Raw genomic sequence first — 16,974 nt, forward strand, 5'->3', positions numbered from 1 at the left:
AATGATCGGCTATGAAAAGCCAACTGACATTTACCCCTGCGGTGCTGACCTGTTGCACCCTCTACAACCACTGTGATTATTATTGTTTGACTCTGCTGGTCATCTATGAACATTTGAACATCTTGGCCATGCTCTGTTATAATCTCCACCCGGCACAGCCAGAAGGGACTGGCCATCCCTCATAGCCTGGTTCCTCTCTAGGTTTCTTCCTAGGTTCCAGCCTTTCTTGGGAGTTTTTCCTAGCCACGATGCTTCTACACCTGCATTGCTTGCTGTTTGGGGTTTTAGGCTGGGTTTCTGTACAGCACTTTGTGACTGATGAAAGAAGGGCTTTATAAATACATTTGATTGATTGCTGTCTTGTTTTCTGTCTTGTTGTGTGTTATGTGTTTGTTGTTATTAGTGTAATGGTGTAATGTCATATTGAAAATTTAAAAAACTTTATTGACAAAATAAATGTATGGCCAGCTCATATTGCTCTGCCTCTTTTACTGTAACAAACTGATTATATTTGGTCATTCCAGAACATACATGTAGATTGTTATATTGAATTAGCTGTTCTATAATTGAGAAGGTAAAATCCTTCTTATATCACATTACCAAGGGTTTCCTAGACCTAGTAGGCTATCATTATCTTCTCAACAGTTTCATTTTATCAACCCACACCACCACTTCAGAGAAATTACAAAGTAAATGGTCTGTCAGATGAAGGCATTTAACTGAAAGACCACTGTCGTATTTTTCCACTGAGCAGCACACCAGACCACCACCCCAACCCCTCCTCCGCTCAATTCTCGCTCTCTGAAACCACAGAATGTTCTATTCTGTGGTAGACACTCTTTTGCGTCGTCTATACTAAGACCAACATCCCCTCAACCTTCCATTTGCTCGTCCCGTTTGAGTACGAACACACCTTTTCCTATATCAAAAAGGAACTTAATTACGGTACATTATTGCCCCAGCCTCTCACTCTCACATCCATCACATAGTGGACAGACCGGTCAAAGGTGAGTTTTAATGCTGTATATTTAGTTTTGCTTCACACCATTTTTATAGAAAGGAAACATACACAAGTAGATATGTGAATATGGACAAAAAATATAATTTTTGAGTACACATTCTAATAATTGGATTTGACTTTGATAGTAGGCTGCGGTAACACATTTACTACCACATTAGATAACAAAAGGAAGAGAAATTGAACAAAATATGCACCAAAAAAACTGTACAGTCATTAAGAGAGTGGCCTATGAAATGGATAAATAAATAAATACATAACAAGTGGGATGAAATAGAACAAGATTGAGTTTATGCAAGTGTTATGCTTATACCCTATTATGTATTTCATAGTTGAGGGTCAAGATTAATTTCCATTGAGGATTCAATTCAGGGAATGAATATGATGACGGAACTAGAATTCAACAATAACCATGATGTAAATTGGGAATATTTTTGTAGAAGTTCCATGTAGACCAGCACCAAGTTTTCATGTTTGTGTAAAATATGGTAAACATTGTTAGCTTATGATCTAGCCTATAGGTTATGTTTGCATGCTGACTTGTAATACGTTATGTATATTATATCTTGGTTATCAATAATTGTTTTACTTCATTATAATAATTAACCTTTAATTCACAAATAACTTTTCTTTTCTTCAGCATGAAACAGTGACTTGTAGGTAGGTGCCCGTCGCAAACATCTCACCTCATCCAGGATGTCCTTATTGATAGTGTGCCTCTGGGCAGGGCTTATGTTGTCCATTCCTCATCCCAGTTGCCAATCATGCACCATCGGCTCAGCCAATGAGTGCAAAGAGGCAGAATTTGCTCCTGGAACCAACCTAGCAGGGGAAGGCTTTGACATCACCAAAATGAAACGCAAAGGAGCCTTTGTCATTGACATGAACGTGTGGAAACGCAAAGACAAGACCTGCACCCTCTGTAAGAATCCCTATCTGGAAGGGAAACAACAGAGGCTTCCTTTGGCAGTGGTGGATTGGAGACCAAACCACCACTGTAGTATGAAAGTGTCCAGTAAACTCCATCGCTCCAGTGAGTCTCTCGTCAGCTCCAGTGGCTCTTCTGTGGAGAATAACTGGCAGGTCAATCTAGAGTTAGAGAAGGGATCAATAAGTGGGAAGATTATGCTCGCTGGTACCAACTCCAAATTGGCTGAGTACTCCATGGAGAAAACCAAGAGTGACAAGTTCAGTTTCACAAGCCACAGTGTGTCCTGCGGGTATTACAGGTAAACATCAGGTGGCCCACACAGCATGAGCTCATTTTACCCATGTGTCTCTGTGAAACCTCATCTCAGTTTCCTTTGGGGATTGTAAATACAAGTGTGTTTTTGCATGTTCATTTCATTTTATGAGGGCTTGTCTGTATCCATACAACATTAACCCCTCTCTCTCTTTTCTCTCTCCACAAATAGCTATCGAGTATCTGGCCAGCCCAAGTTACACCAAGAATTCAAGACAGCAGTGAAGAATCTCCCCAAAATATATCAACAAGAAAACAAACAACATTATTACAAGCTTATTGATAACTTTGGCACGCATTACATTACCAAGGTGAGGGAGAGAGATGGTCAACATCAATGTGGTAAATCATCAAGGCAATAGGCACACAAACTACATATCAAAATTAGGGATGTTTGCCCCTAGATGTGCAGTTTACTGGCATCTCTCTGGGAAATTACATTACTTTCTACCTCTCATCCTGTGTGTAGGTGAGCCTGGGTGGAACGGTGCAGTCTGTGACCAGTATCAAGCAGTGCCAGGCCAGCCTGCAGGGTCTCAGTGCGGAGGAGGTAAAGATGTGTCTGGATGTGGAGGCGTCTGCCAGTGTGGGTGACAGAAACAGCTTGAAGACTGAGTTCAAGCACTGTCAGGAGGATAAGTCTAAGACAGAGAGCAAGGCCAGCTTCTCCAGTGTCTTCAATGATAGGTGGGGAATTATAATCTGCTGCTTTTTCACATATAGATTCTCCCTCACACAATTTCTTTATTTCTGTCTCTCTCTCTTCACACTTCCCTAATCAATACATAGTCTCCCTTGCTGAAATGTGTACTGCCCCTCACAAAAACCTTTTCCCCCTCTGACAACCTACAGGTTCACAGAGGTGAAAGGTGGCCACACCACAGAACCAGAGCTCCTCTTCTCTGCTGAAAAAGATCCCGCCTCCTACAAGGCATGGCTGGAGTCCCTACCACACTATCCGGACATTGTCTCCTATTCGCTGGAATCTCTCCATGAGTTGCTGCCCACCACCAACCCAGCTCGGAAGCACCTGCGCAAGGCCATCAGCGACTACATCCTGGAGAAGGCCTTGTGGAAGAACTGTTCTGAACCCTGTCAAACTGGCATCAAAAGTGACTACAGAGACTCCTGCGTCTGCAGCTGCCACAACATCCCCGGGGTGAGTGCCGACTGCTGCCCCACCCGCAAGGGCCTGGCGCGGGTGGTCATCACTGTTCAGAGAGGGGCCAACCTGTGGGGAGACCACACCACTGCCACTGACGGCTACGTGAAGGTGGCTTTCGCAGGCCAGACAATCGGACGCACTAAAGTTATCTACAACAACAACAACCCCAGCTGGGCAATGAGCTATGACCTGGGAACCGTGGATCTGTCAACCAGTAAGAAGCTGAGATTTGAGGTGTGGGACGAGGACGACAAGTGGAACGACGACCTGTTAGGAGAATGTGAGAAGGAGCTGACAGCCGGGGTGAAGGAGGATCTCTGCAACCTCCAGCATGGCCAAATGTTCTACAAGTGGGAGGCAGTGTGTGCCCCCAGTCTAGGTGGCTCTGCCTGTATGGACTATGTGCCCTCCCCTATGAATCCCCACCTGGAGAAGGTTTATGTGTCTCGCCACTCCCGTCTCATTCCAAAGGACATGCTGGTGAGTATGGGAGTGTTGGTGGACGGACCCAATCTCCATGGCAACAAGAGCCTCAGTCCAGGGAACAGAGAGTGTGGTCGATTTTAGAGGTATGCATGGTGAACCTGTTAGAGGAAATTATGGTTGAAATGACTAATTATGTATACATTCCAATCAGAACTGACTACTCCAAATGCTATAATGTACTGTACATATGAATTTTCTCTCTTGCTCCCATTCCCAATTGTATATAATGTAGTCAGGAGTTTAGTAACAATGAAGGTCTGTTCCTTAGTTCATTCAGTTGTACAATCTCCAGGTGGCAGGAACGGCCGATCTCCAGACTGTCTAGAATGCTGATTTATACTGACTGACCTTGACTTCGTGCTGATAACGCGAAGGCTCGAGAGCTAGAGAGCCCCTCTACTGGTGAAATAGATAGAACGTTTAGAAAACGCTGACGTCATTTTCAGTTTATAACCTGTGGAAATATGTGTATGTGGCAGTACTCTCTTGCAATAAACGCTGTTACCTGGCTTTTAAGACTGGTCTCGATCTACTTCATGCATAATTAATGAATTTACAACTCATTAATGAATAGAGAGAGTGCTAATTTGATTTTGGCTATGAAACATATAGGAATTTAGAATTCCTTTAACAGAACCATGTCAAAACCCCAGATATTTTTCAGGTAGATTTCTCCAACCTAAAACAATAAAATAAATGTTTTGGTAAAATGTGTTTTGTTTTCTATACTGTATCTTTGAACTCCCGAGTGGCACAGCGGTCTTAGGCACTGCATCTCTGTGCAAGAAGTGTCACTACAGTCCCTGGTTCAAATCCAGGCTGTATCACATCTGGCCATTATTGGGAGTCCCATAGGGCGGCGCACAATTGGCCCAGCATTGTCTGGGTTTGGCCGGGGTAGGCCGTCGTTGTAAATAAGAATTTGTTCTTAACTGACATGCCTAGTTAAATAAAGGTTACATTTAAACAAAATAAAACTATTTGAGTATTAGTTGCTTGTTTTGTAGTTGTTTGTGTTTATTTACAAGGTAGCTTGCATTCAGTTTCAGATTGTTGAATGATTGGGTTAATTTATGCATAATAAAATGCTTATAGCACACACAGGGAGATCTCGTTTATGTCTCAAATGCAAAGTTCTCTGAAGTTAACAATCAGGCAATATGTACATGTTGATGCAAGATGAGCACGTGCATAGCTGTCATTTATTTTTCTGTCAGGTGTTGTATTGTTACGTTATGTTGCATTTGGTTTTGTTTACTGTATGTGAGATATCAGTTGTTTGAAGGCACAGTTGCATTACTTGAGAGAGGAAGGGCTATGGTTTCCTGTGCACGGATAAAGTTTAGGGGACGCCATGCACAAGACGAATGAAACAAACTGTCGTGTTGAGATAACGACAAAACTATTTCCATTGTGGAACATGATAAAGGTCTTTGGAAATACATTGTCAGTAATAGCAATACAGTAACATAAGAAGTACTATGTCATGAACAAACACCACTGGCATACTGAGGTATTAAGGAATAGTTTTTCATACACATTATATCTTCTGTATTGAAAATCCATCACAATATCCCAGAGAATATTTCTCTTTATAATGACCTCGGAAGAATTCAGGTGTCAGGTTTTGGGAACAGGTCATTAAAATGTATTTTATTTGGTGTTGATTTAAACTCATAGAGCTTCAGTCTTAAAACTCAACCCCCACATCACATGTACAGTACATTTACAATACTGGTGCCAAGGTTAAAAGAATGAGGAGACTGACAGACATTATACGGTTGCTTTCTGCCCTTTAGTGTGAAATGGATATGAACACAAACACACTGGCAACACAATCTCCAAAACCAGTAGAGGAAGAGAGGGGACAGACACACAACAACACAAAAGACAAGGACCATGAACAAAAAACCAGACAAATACAGAACAAAAATGGAATAGTTAAATGTAACAACAGACCAAACAACAAACATCACCATGAACACATGACTGAACGGAACAAATATTCACTTCAAGAAGGCCTCAGCTGATTGACTTAACCTGGACAGAGAAAGAGAGAGAGAGAAGAAATGTTGTTAAGTGAAGCAGCTGGTTAAAGAGGACAATAAAACAAGGTAGATCATGAAGCTCTGATCTAAATGACTAGTAAGGTGACTTTATGTGCTCAGTCACAGAGACAAGCATAAATGAGTAACAAACACACATCCCACCCACCTTTGTACCCTCCATTTCCAAAGAATCCAGTCAGTCCACCACCACCATATTTGCTTTCCTTCCCTCCTGCTCCTGAAGGAGACACACAGTCAGAGGTTTAGGTTTTGTTAGTTCAGCAGACAACAAAACAACCAAACAACAAAACAAACAAAAATGCAACGGTGTTAATGGACATCCCTGGTTAGCTGTAGGAACCAGTGGAGGCTGGTGAGGGGAGGATGGTTTACAGTAATGGCTGGAATGGAGTCAATGAAATGGAATGCAACACATTTCATTCCATTCCATCCACTCCATTCCAACCAATAATCTCCCTCTCTATACTATAATTACTATAATGATCTACTCCATTCCAGCCATCACTATGGGCCGTTCTCCGCTTACCAGCCTCCACTGATAGTAACTAATATGGTTATTCTGACAGAAGAGAGCAGGACTTTCAGTCAGGGAATGTGACTTTATAACTTACCGTTACTGTACGGGGCACTCTGACCTGCACCCAGCTGTCCTTGACCATAGCCTAAGCAGTGACAAGATGAGTCGTAACAATATTTACCACAAACAGGACACACAGAGGCACAAGGGACATTTACAAGACACGCACAGAACACTCACAACAGACTAACACTGAAAAATGTGTGCTCTTCCTCACCCACATGCATTCACACCTTAAGCAGTTACCACACACATAATTTCCTGAGGCAAGCAGTGTATGGGATGTGGTTGTGAGTGTGAGTTTAATCACCTGCTGGCTGTGCTCCAAAGCCCCCTCCGTTTCCTGAAACGACAAGAGACAAGTACCCACATGTAAATAGGAGGAACAACGACAAACACATTCAGACATACTACAGAAAACACACAAAGTCATATATAGCACATGAGCAGACGGACGTGCGGACACACAAACACATACATATAACGACAGACGACACATATAGGACAAACGGACATGTACATAAAGACATGTACCATTTTTGCAAGGTGGTTTCCCACCACCAGTCGCAGGTCCATAAGGCTGTGCACCCTGTTGTGCACCCTGTGGCAATCCACCGTTGCCTTTAGAGAGATAGTCAGAGACAGCAGAAACAAGACAAGTTTAGAGAGAAATCACCACACAAACAAGCACATTGTACACACACAATCTCCGTCTCTCTTTCTCTTTCTCTTTTCTCTCTCTCTCTCTCACACACACACACACACACACACACACACACACACACACACACACACACACACACACACACACACACACACACACACACACACACTACCAGTCTCACCATATTTGCCAGAGGATTTGCCTCCATCACCACCAAGGCCCAGTTGCTGAGCACCATAAGGGAAGCTTCCATCACCTGCTGGGAGAGTTTATTACAACAAGTGTATTTAATTGTGTCTAATACTGTTACAACAAGACCTCACATAAACATTCACAACCACACACACACTGTATAAGCAGGGTCACAAGTCACAGCAAAGAATTGTAATACAAAAGATTCCTTGGGTCACAATGCTCTTACCATCCAGTCCAGCAGTATTGACTGGGGCTCCATTGTAAGGAAGCTGACTGACTCCTCCCCCTGTGGAACACCACAAGGGTCGCTTATAGAGTCTCATCATCTCTCCTCCCACCCCACAGACCACATCAATGCATGGAAAACATATGACTCAATTATGGCATCAACTGTATGCAAATGTGTAAAATGACAATGATTACTGGCTTTCCTGTGACAGTGACCTTTGAGTCCCTCTGTTGCTGCTTCAGTGTTCATCACGGACTTGCTTTTTTCTTTGTCTAATCTTTCTCTTCTCTCCATCTCTACTTTTCACCCTTTCTCTACCTCTTTATTTTTCCTGACCACTCAGTTTTTTCAGTCCTTTTTCTGCCTCTATTTTCTCTTGTTCTTCCTTTGTTCACCCTCCCCTCTCTTTAGAGTGTATTTACCCAGGCCAGTATCATGCCCCAGCCCCATAGGCTATGCAAACCCATAGGGCTCTGGGCCGTACTCGCCCAACTTCCCACCATCAGGCCACAGCCCAGCAGGGACCACAGGCTGGCCCCCATAAGGCAGAGCACTACCAGGACCAGAGCCAGCACCCCCTACAGACACACACAGGGTACTGCATGAAGGAGGAGGCATGTGAGTTAAACAGAGATGGATTACACAGATTACACAGTGCTGATCAGAGTGAGCATAGAGATTATGTCAGATGAGAAGTGAAACACAGAATGTGTGTATGATTGTGTGAAGGTAATCATAAAATGGAGAGACTTCAATTTGTTTCGATATGTGTCCTTTAGAATGAAGATATATGTAGATGTAATCATCCAGATGATGTCATGAATGATGTGCTGAACATGCATATTTTGATGAGCTGGCATTCCTGAAACAGATGTTTTTCAAACATAACTGTCTGGTTAAAGGGGTCATCCATATGGTGCACGTTTATGGATTATCACATGATTATGGATGAATTGATCAGTTATGTTTCAGATGGTCATTCCTGATGGTAATTCGGAGTGTTTAGAGTGAGTGATTAGGTATTCCACCGTGACATGTCCAGGAAGCGTTTCATTGCTTTCGTTAGCATACATGTTTTGGAGTGTGATATTATTAGTGACATCAATTAGGGTGAAAGTTATTCTCCTTCCATGTGTACATCCTGCTTGTTAGCAGAGGAATAAAACAAACGATGAACCCCTGGGCGGTAACTCTGTGGTTAGATAGAGGTCCCCTAAAGTGATGAAGAAAATCCCACATAAGACAACTAGGAGATATTGACAAGACATGGTTGGCAGAACATTGGCATGGTTCAGAGTTATTTCCATATGGGAGACAATTGCTACACCTAGCGTCCACACTGTTACATTACACCTGGCATCCACACTTACATTACACCTGGCATCCACACTTACATTACACCTGGCATCCACACTTACATTACACCTGGCATCCACAATGTTACATTACACCTGGCGTCCACACTGTTACATTACACCTGGCATCCACACTTACATTACACCTGGCATCCACAATGTTACATTACACCTAGTGTCCACAATGTTACATTACACCTGGCGTCCACACTGTTACATTACACCTGGCATCCACACTGTTACATTACACCTGGCATCCACACTATTACATTACACCTAGTGTCCACAATGTTACATTACACCTGGCGTCCACACTGTTACATTACACCTGGCATCCACACTGTTACATTACACCTGGCATCCACACTGTTACATTACACCTAGTGTCCACACTGTTACATTACACCTGGCACTTCCACACTGTTACATTACACCTAGTGTCCACAATGTTACATTACACCTGGCGTCCACACTGTTACATTACACCTGGTGTCCACACTGTTACATTACACCTATTACATTACACCTAGTGTCCACACTGTTACATTACACCTGGTGTCCACACTGTTACATTACACCTGGCGTCCACACTGTTACATTACACCTAGTGTCCACACTGTTACATTACACCTGGTGTCCACACTGTTACATTACACTTAGTGTCCACACTGTTACATTACACCTGGCATCCACACTGTTACATTACACCTAGTGTCCACACAATGTTACATTACACCTGGTGTCCACACTGTTACATTACACCTGGTGTCCACACTGTTACATTACACCTAGTGTCCACACTGTTACATTACACCTTGTCCACACTGTTACATTACACCTGGCATCCACACTGTTACATTACACCTGGTGTCCACACTGTTACATTACACCTGGTGTCCACACTGTTACATTACACCTAGTGTCCACACTGTTACATTACACCTAGTGTCCACACTGTTACATTACACCTGGCATCCACACTGTTACATTACACCTAGTGTCCACACTGTTACATTACACCTAGTGTCCACACTGTTACATTACACCTAGTGTCCACACTGTTACATTACACCTGGCATCCACACTGTTACATTACACTTAGTGTCCACACTGTTACATTACACCTGTCCACACTGTTACATTACACCTATCCACACTGTTACATTACACCTAGTGTCCACACTGTTACATTACACCTAGTGTCCACACTGTTACATTACACCTGGCATCCACACTGTTACATTACTGTTACTAAACCTGGTGTCCACACTGTTACATTACACCTAGTGTCCACACTGTTACATGACACCTAGTGTCCACACTGTTACATGACACCTGGTATCCACACTGTTACATTAAACTTAGTGTCCACACTGTTACATTACACCTGGTATCCACACTGTTACATTACACCTAGTGTCCACACTGTTACATTACACCTAGCATCCACACTGTTACATTACACCTAGTGTCCACACTGTTACATGACACATGGCATGTTATATGATTATATCCTGACAAAATACTTTCCTCTTACCTCTCTCAATGCCGACTTTGAATGGTTGTTATTTGTTTTGAGTAGGCCTAAGTAAGATCCTAAATTATGATGTTATAACTACTTATGAGTTGTTATGACAGCTTATGCAAGTTTTATAATGCACTATAATGCCTTATTTGTATATTTGCCTCATAGAAAGTGTTACTGACCTTCCTCATCTTACTGAGAGCGAGTCAAGTTCCCATAGAGTAGAGTAGTTACCAGATTGAGTTATTATTTATGCTGCTGGTGATTCCCTGATCCACCTCTACGCAGACGACACCATTCTGTATACATCTGGCCCTTCTTTGGACACCGTGCTAACAAACCTCCAGATGAGCTTCAATGCCATACAACTCTCCTTCCGTGGTCTCCAACTGCTCTGAAATGCAAGCAAAACTAAATGCATGCTCTTCAACCGATCGCTGCCCGCACCAGCCCGCCTGTCCAGCATCACTACCCTGGATGGTTCTGACTTAGAATATGTGGACAACTACAAATACCTAGGTGTCTGGTTAGACTGTAAACTTTCCTTCCAGACTCACATTAAGCAACTCCAATCCAAAATTAAATCTAGAATCGGCTTCCTATTTCGCAATGGCATTCCTTCACTCATGCTGCCAAACATACCCTCGTAAAAAAGACTATCCTACCGATCCTTGACTTCGGCGATGTCATTTATAACATAGCCTCCAACACTACTCAGCAAATTGGATGTAGTCTATCACAGTGTCATCCGTTTTGTCACCAAAGCCCCATATACTACCCACCACTGCGACCTGTACGCTCTCTTTGGCTGGCACTCGCTTCATATTCGTTGCCAAACCCACTGGCTCCAGGTCATCTATAAGTCTTTGCTAGGTAAAGCCCTCCTTATCTCAGCTCACTGGTCACCATAGCAGCACCCACCCTTAGCACGCGCTCTAGCAGGTATATTTCACTGGTCACCCCCAAAGCCAACTCCTCTTTGGCCGCCTTTCCTTCCAGTTCTCTGCTGCCAATGACTGGAACGAATTGCAAAAATCACTGAAGCTGTACATAGCCCATCTGTAAATAACCCACCCAACTACCTCTTTCCCATATTGTTCTTTATTTTTGCTCCTTGGCACCCCAGTATCTCTACTTGCACATTCATCTTCTGCACATCTATCACTCCAGTGTTCAATTGCTAAATTGAAATTATTGTGCCACTATGGCTTATTTATTGCCTGACCTCCCTAATCTTACTACATTTGCACACACTGTATATAGACTTTTCTATTGCGTTATTGACTGTACGTTTGTTTATCCCATGTGTAACTCTGTGTTGTTTGTGTCGCACTGCTTTGCTTTATCTTGGCCAGGTCACAGTTGTAAATGAGAACTTGTTCTCAACTGGCCACCTGGTTAAATAAAGGTGAAATAAAAAAAAGAATGAGTTATTACTGGTTTATGAATGGTTACCTCCTGCTCCCTTCCCTGCCTTGCCTCCCAGCCCAGCAGCACCATCCGCTAACACTGTTGGGTACCCAATCCCTGAAACATAATTATAATCATCAATCAATTATAATTATGTCTGTATGTGAGCGGGTCAGTTAGTTGGTCAGCCACCCACAGATGTTAGTTGATTGGCTATAGTTGATGAGACCTACCGGGTCCATAACCATTGCCTCCAGTACTAGCACCGTAGCCATTGCCATAGCCTGTGGAGAAGAGGGGGCATGTTAAAAACCTTGACAAGAAAGCAGACATTTAGTCTAAAACAAAGTCCCCAAACAACACTGCATGCAGCTTTCCAGCTCCTCTAGCTTTAGCGTGGGCTTGTTAAATGTTGTGGCAGAAGTTTTCCACAACAGTACTTCCTGTAAAGGGGATAGAAAGGTTAACAGATAAGGACAGGTGCATGCCATGTACAGACAGACAGACAGACAGGCAGACAGAGACACATGCCGGCGCCAAATACCTGCAGGCACTGCATTGGCCCCCCCAGCTGGGCCTCCACCTGCATGAGAACAAAAGAAGTGAAGGTCCCTTCCTGGTGGTACAGACCCTGAGGATCTGTCTTCTCTCATTTAAGATCACTTCTCAGTGACAACTTTGGTGCAGTTAGTCTTCCGTCTCTAGAGAGGCAGCTATGTTTCACACTGCTACTGTAATCCTCAGTCATTCCCAACATATCTATTCAATATTTCATCGTCAATGCCTCAGCTCTATACTTCAGTCTACAGTGTCCTCTAACTGTAGTTATATTTTAAGGCATTTGACCTTAATAAAGGAATTTGACCTTAGCATTTGACAAGAGGAAGCATGCTGACTCACCATTCCCATAGCCGTTGCCCGCTCCAGCCCCGGGGTATGCTCCTCCCATTTGATCACCATAACCTGTGAGGACAACCAAAAAACATTAGAGCACAGCACATCATTCATAGAGAGAGTACTGTGGGATATTTCATAAAGAGAAAAGAGGAGATTGAAGAAGAGTGAAGAAGATGGCAAATGGAAATGAGAGAGAAAATGAAAGGTGGGAGAGATAATAAGAGAGCAAGAGAAACAGAGAAAGATAGAAAATTAGAACTAGAGAGTGCAAAAGTGTGATAATTAATAGTCCTTACCCGCTGATTTGCCTGCTCCACCCTGGGGGTATCCTCCTGCTCCACCCTGGGGATATCCTCCCTGTCCCAGATTAGCACCTGAGAGGGAGAGAGAGAGAGAGAGAGAGAGAGAGAGAGGAAGAGGGCAAATGAGAGTGAAAGAGAAAAAAGAGAATAGAAAGAGAGAGAGAGAGAGAGAGAGGGAGAAGAAAGAAAGAGAGAAATAAAGAGAAAAACATGGCGACAAAGTAAAAGACTCACCACCGCCAGCTTTGCCTGGTTTTCCTGCACTCTGGGGGTATCCACCTGCTCCACCCTGGGGGTATCCACCTGCTCCACCCTGGGGGTATCCACCTGCTCCACCCTGGGGGTATCCTCCTGCTCCACCCTGGGGGTATCCACCTGCTCCACCCTGGGGGTATCCTCCTGCTCCACCCTGGGAGTATCCACCTGCTCCACCCTGTGGGTATCCACCTTCTCCACCCTGTGGGTATCCACCTGCTCCACCCTGTGGGTATCCACCTGCTCCACCTTGTGGGTATCCACCTGCTCCACCCTGGGGGTATCCACCTGCTCCACCCTGGGGGTATCCTCCCTGTCCCAGACTGGCACCTGAGATAGAGAGCAAGAGCGAGAAAGAGTGAAAAATGGATTTAGATAGAAAAAATAGAAAGACAAAGATATATAAAGAGAGACAGAAATAGAAAGACAAAGATATATAAAGAGAGACAGAAATAGAAAGACAAAGATAAATAAAGAGAGACAGAAATAGAAAGACAAAGCGAAAAGCTTTGCCTGCTCCATTCTGGGGGTATCCTCCTTGTCCAAGACCTGTAGCATAGGTGCATTCATTACTCAAGCGATCATCTACTTTTTAAATAATTTCAATTACATCACCTAACATGCATTAGAATGTACTGTGAAGAGGTAACATGGAACCTGTGCCAGATTGAGTTTCCAATTACTTTCTTTATGCCACAGAATAGTGAGCTATCCATTGAAAGGAGAGAATATGTTGGTTAGGTTTCTGTCTGTCAGTGTCAGTTCCATTACCTGCTCCATAGCCGTTGTTTCCTGCCCCAGGGTAGCTGCCTGCTCCAGCACCGTAGCCTGTGGAATAAGTCAACAAAGCTCAGCACAAAACCCTGTGATTGACTTGAGACTGAGTGACACGATCCCTAAACTCATCGCATTGTGATTGACCCTGTTACCTGTGGAGGAAAACATACAGCGAGCACTCATCACATAATGCTGCTATTGGCTCCAAGCCTGCAGAGCACAACATCCATGCACATTATATATCACTGTGATTAGGCTGTAGCCTGTGACACTCAACATCCATGCACATTATATATCACTGTGATTAGGCTGTAGCCTGTGACACTCAACATCCATGCACATTATATATCACTGTGATTAGGCTGTAGCCTGTGACACTCAACATCCATGCACATTATATATCACTGTGATTAGGCTGTAGCCTGTGACACTCAAAATCCATGCACATTACATATCAGTGTGATTAGGCTGTAGCCTGTGACACTCAACATCCATGCACATTATATATCACTGTGATTAGGCCGTAGCTTGTGACACTCAACATCCATGCTTACCACATAACTGTGACCAATCAGAAAGATATGTTTACACAAATTCAAGCCACAGTGAAAATAAGACAAACCTGCAACTCAGGTCAAATATCAAGTCAACCATCCCTAAAGCAATTCATCAAAAGCTTCCAGTGTGCTTCTAGAACACAAACATAGAGCCAACAAGACCGGTGCATCATTCATAGAGGGTATTATCATAAACAGTGCCTTCGGAAAGTATTTAGACCCTTTGAACTTTCCCACATTTTGTTACCTCACAGACTTATTCTAAACTTGATTAAATCGTTTTTTCCCCTCCTCAATCTACACACAATACCGCACAATGACAAAGCAAAAACAGGTTTTTAGACATTTTTGCTAATTTATCAAAAATACAAATGGAAATATCACATTTACATAAGTATTCAGAACCTTTACTCAGTACTTTGTTAAAGCACCTTTGGCAGCGATTACAGCATTGCGTCTTCTTGGGTATGATGCTACAAGCTTGGCACACCTGTATTTGGGGAGTTTCTCCCATTCTTCCCTGCAGATCTTCTCCAACTCTGTCAGGTTGGATGGGGAGCGTTGCTATTTTCAGGTCTCTCCAGAGATGTTCGATCGTGTTCACGTCCAGGCTCTGGCTGGGCCGCTAAAGGACATTCAGAGACTTGTCCCGAAGCCACTCCTATGTTGTCTTGGCTGTGTGCTTATGGCCGTTATCCTGTTGTAAGCTGAACATTTGCCCCAGTTTGAGGTCCTGAGCACTCTGGAGCAGGTTTTCATCAAGGATCTCTCTGACTTTGCTCCGTTCATCTTTACCTCGATCCTGACTAGTCTCCCAGTCACTGCTGCTGAAAAACATCGCTACAGCATGATGCTGCCACCACCATGCGTCACCGTAGGGATGGTACCACGTTTCTTCCAGACGTGAAGCTTGGCATTCAGGCCAAAGAGTTCCATTTTGGTTTCATCAGACCAGAGAATCTTGTTTCTCATGGTCTGAGAGTCCTTTAGGTGCCTATTGGCAAACTCAAGTGGGCTGTCATGTGCCTTTTACTGAGGCGTGGCTTTAGTCTGGCCACTCTACTATAAAGGCCTGATTGGCGGAGTGCTGCAGAGATGGTTGTCCTTCTGGAAGGTTCTCCCAGGCAGCTCTAGGAAGAGTCAAGGTTGTTCCAAACTTCTTCCATTGAAGAATGATGGAGGCCATTGTGTTCTTGGGGACCTTCAATGCTGCAGACATTTTTTGGTACCTTTCCCCAGATCTGTGTCTGAAAACCTGTTCTCGGTTTGTCATTATCGGGTATTGTGCGTAGATTGATGAGGATTTTTTATTTATTTAATCCATTTTAGAACAAGGCTGTAATGTAACAAAATGTGGAAAAAGTCAAGGGGTCTGAATACTTTCCTAGGGCACTTTAGCCATTGACACAAAGTGATCGCTACAAACAACAGTTAATGGCACATGCAGGTGGATATAACACACAGACTGCTAGATTGTATGGGGTTACCAGTTTTGGTTGCTTTAGCACCCTGTCCATTGGGCTCTCCCACTCCTGGACCATATCCTAGAGACCACAACAAATGTTACTCGACACTGCTACCTTCACAATATTACAGACACGAAGGAAAATAGAAAAAAGGGACAGACACAGAGGTTTACCATTGCCTTTGGCTCCCTGATCCCTGGGAACTCCAGCTCCTGGAGACCACTAAACAAGTTAGCTCTGTAGCTTATAATAACAGAAACAGTGTCCCTCTGTTATAGCGCTTGCAATACTAAGGGTTCTGGGTTCGATTCCTGCTGGGGCCAACCATTTATAAAATGTATGCATGCGTGACTTAAAGTCGCTTTGGTTAACAGTGTCTGCTAAATGGCATATATTATTATATATTCTGTGTCCGGCTCGAAGGACCATGAAAAACACCACCACCCAGAGAGTGGTTTAAAATAAGAAACATATCGCCCTGTCTCCTCCTACTGTGTCATTGTCCAAACAGGGGACCCACTTTAAACAGTACCTCTCCCTGTGTCCAACCCTCACTGGATGGTGCTCAGACACAGTGACGTTACAGAGACTGAGAAAGAGGTTTACCATTGCTTTTAGCACCATTGAGAACTCCAGCTCCTGGACCATATCCTAGAGACCACAACAAGTGTTACAACTAGAGGTCAACCAATTAATCGGAATTGCCGATTAATTAGGGCCAATTTCAAGTTTTCATAACAATCGTTTTTTTTGGACACCGATCAAGGCCGATTACATTGCACTC

The 16,974-nt window shown here is 43.5% G+C and overlaps 2 protein-coding genes across 51 annotated transcripts in view; one reads left to right on the forward strand and one right to left on the reverse strand.

Annotated features, from left to right (window-relative positions):
- The first annotated feature begins 853 nt into the window (after positions 1 to 853).
- On the forward strand, positions 854 to 4,422 carry LOC112259008 (perforin-1). Its single transcript, XM_024433751.2, has 5 exons — positions 854 to 1,007; positions 1,659 to 2,247; positions 2,434 to 2,572; positions 2,731 to 2,948; positions 3,114 to 4,422. Exons 2-5 carry the CDS (start codon positions 1,715 to 1,717, stop codon positions 3,991 to 3,993), a joined length of 1,770 nt encoding a protein of 589 aa, XP_024289519.2. The 5' UTR covers positions 854 to 1,007; positions 1,659 to 1,714; the 3' UTR covers positions 3,994 to 4,422.
- Positions 4,423 to 5,544: 1,122 nt separating this feature from the next.
- The window catches only part of LOC112259004 (glycine-rich cell wall structural protein 1.8), a 29,262-nt gene continuing 17,832 nt past the window's right edge, over positions 5,545 to 16,974 (reverse strand). For 12 of the 50 annotated variants that reach the window (XM_042327776.1, XM_042327767.1, XM_042327774.1 and 9 more), the window contains 15 exons: positions 16,212 to 16,268; positions 14,162 to 14,218; positions 13,370 to 13,720; positions 13,130 to 13,207; positions 12,837 to 12,899; positions 12,481 to 12,519; positions 12,170 to 12,220; positions 11,982 to 12,053; positions 7,644 to 7,703; positions 7,404 to 7,481; positions 7,093 to 7,179; positions 6,869 to 6,901; positions 6,593 to 6,643; positions 6,127 to 6,198; positions 5,545 to 5,952 (listed from right to left, as the gene is read on the reverse strand). In XM_042327776.1, the coding sequence (XP_042183710.1) occupies positions 5,948 to 5,952; positions 6,127 to 6,198; positions 6,593 to 6,643; positions 6,869 to 6,901; positions 7,093 to 7,179; positions 7,404 to 7,481; positions 7,644 to 7,703; positions 11,982 to 12,053; positions 12,170 to 12,220; positions 12,481 to 12,519; positions 12,837 to 12,899; positions 13,130 to 13,207; positions 13,370 to 13,720; positions 14,162 to 14,218; positions 16,212 to 16,268 (1,154 nt within the window). In that variant the 3' untranslated portion in view covers positions 5,545 to 5,947. The remainder of the gene's footprint in view (positions 5,953 to 6,126; positions 6,199 to 6,592; positions 6,644 to 6,868; positions 6,902 to 7,092; positions 7,180 to 7,403; positions 7,482 to 7,643; positions 7,704 to 11,981; positions 12,054 to 12,169; positions 12,221 to 12,480; positions 12,520 to 12,836; positions 12,900 to 13,129; positions 13,208 to 13,369; positions 13,721 to 14,161; positions 14,219 to 16,211; positions 16,269 to 16,974) is intronic. The other 38 variants (XM_042327784.1, XM_042327778.1, XM_042327777.1 and 35 more) reach the window with 15 other exon arrangements.

The sequence above is a fragment of the Oncorhynchus tshawytscha genome, linkage group LG09 (assembly GCF_018296145.1).
Source record: "Oncorhynchus tshawytscha isolate Ot180627B linkage group LG09, Otsh_v2.0, whole genome shotgun sequence".
In the NCBI taxonomy this organism is placed as follows: Eukaryota; Metazoa; Chordata; class Actinopteri; order Salmoniformes; family Salmonidae; genus Oncorhynchus; species Oncorhynchus tshawytscha.

Coding starts and splice junctions, on each gene's coding strand:
- LOC112259008 (XM_024433751.2), top strand. CDS start 1,715: ATGTCCTTATTGATAGTGTGCCTCTGGGCAGGGCTTATGTTGTCCATT. Junction 2,573..2,730: donor GCACGCATTACATTACCAAG/GTGAGGGAGAGA, acceptor TCCTGTGTGTAG/GTGAGCCTGGGTGGAACGGT. Junction 2,949..3,113: donor TCCAGTGTCTTCAATGATAG/GTGGGGAATTAT, acceptor GACAACCTACAG/GTTCACAGAGGTGAAAGGTG.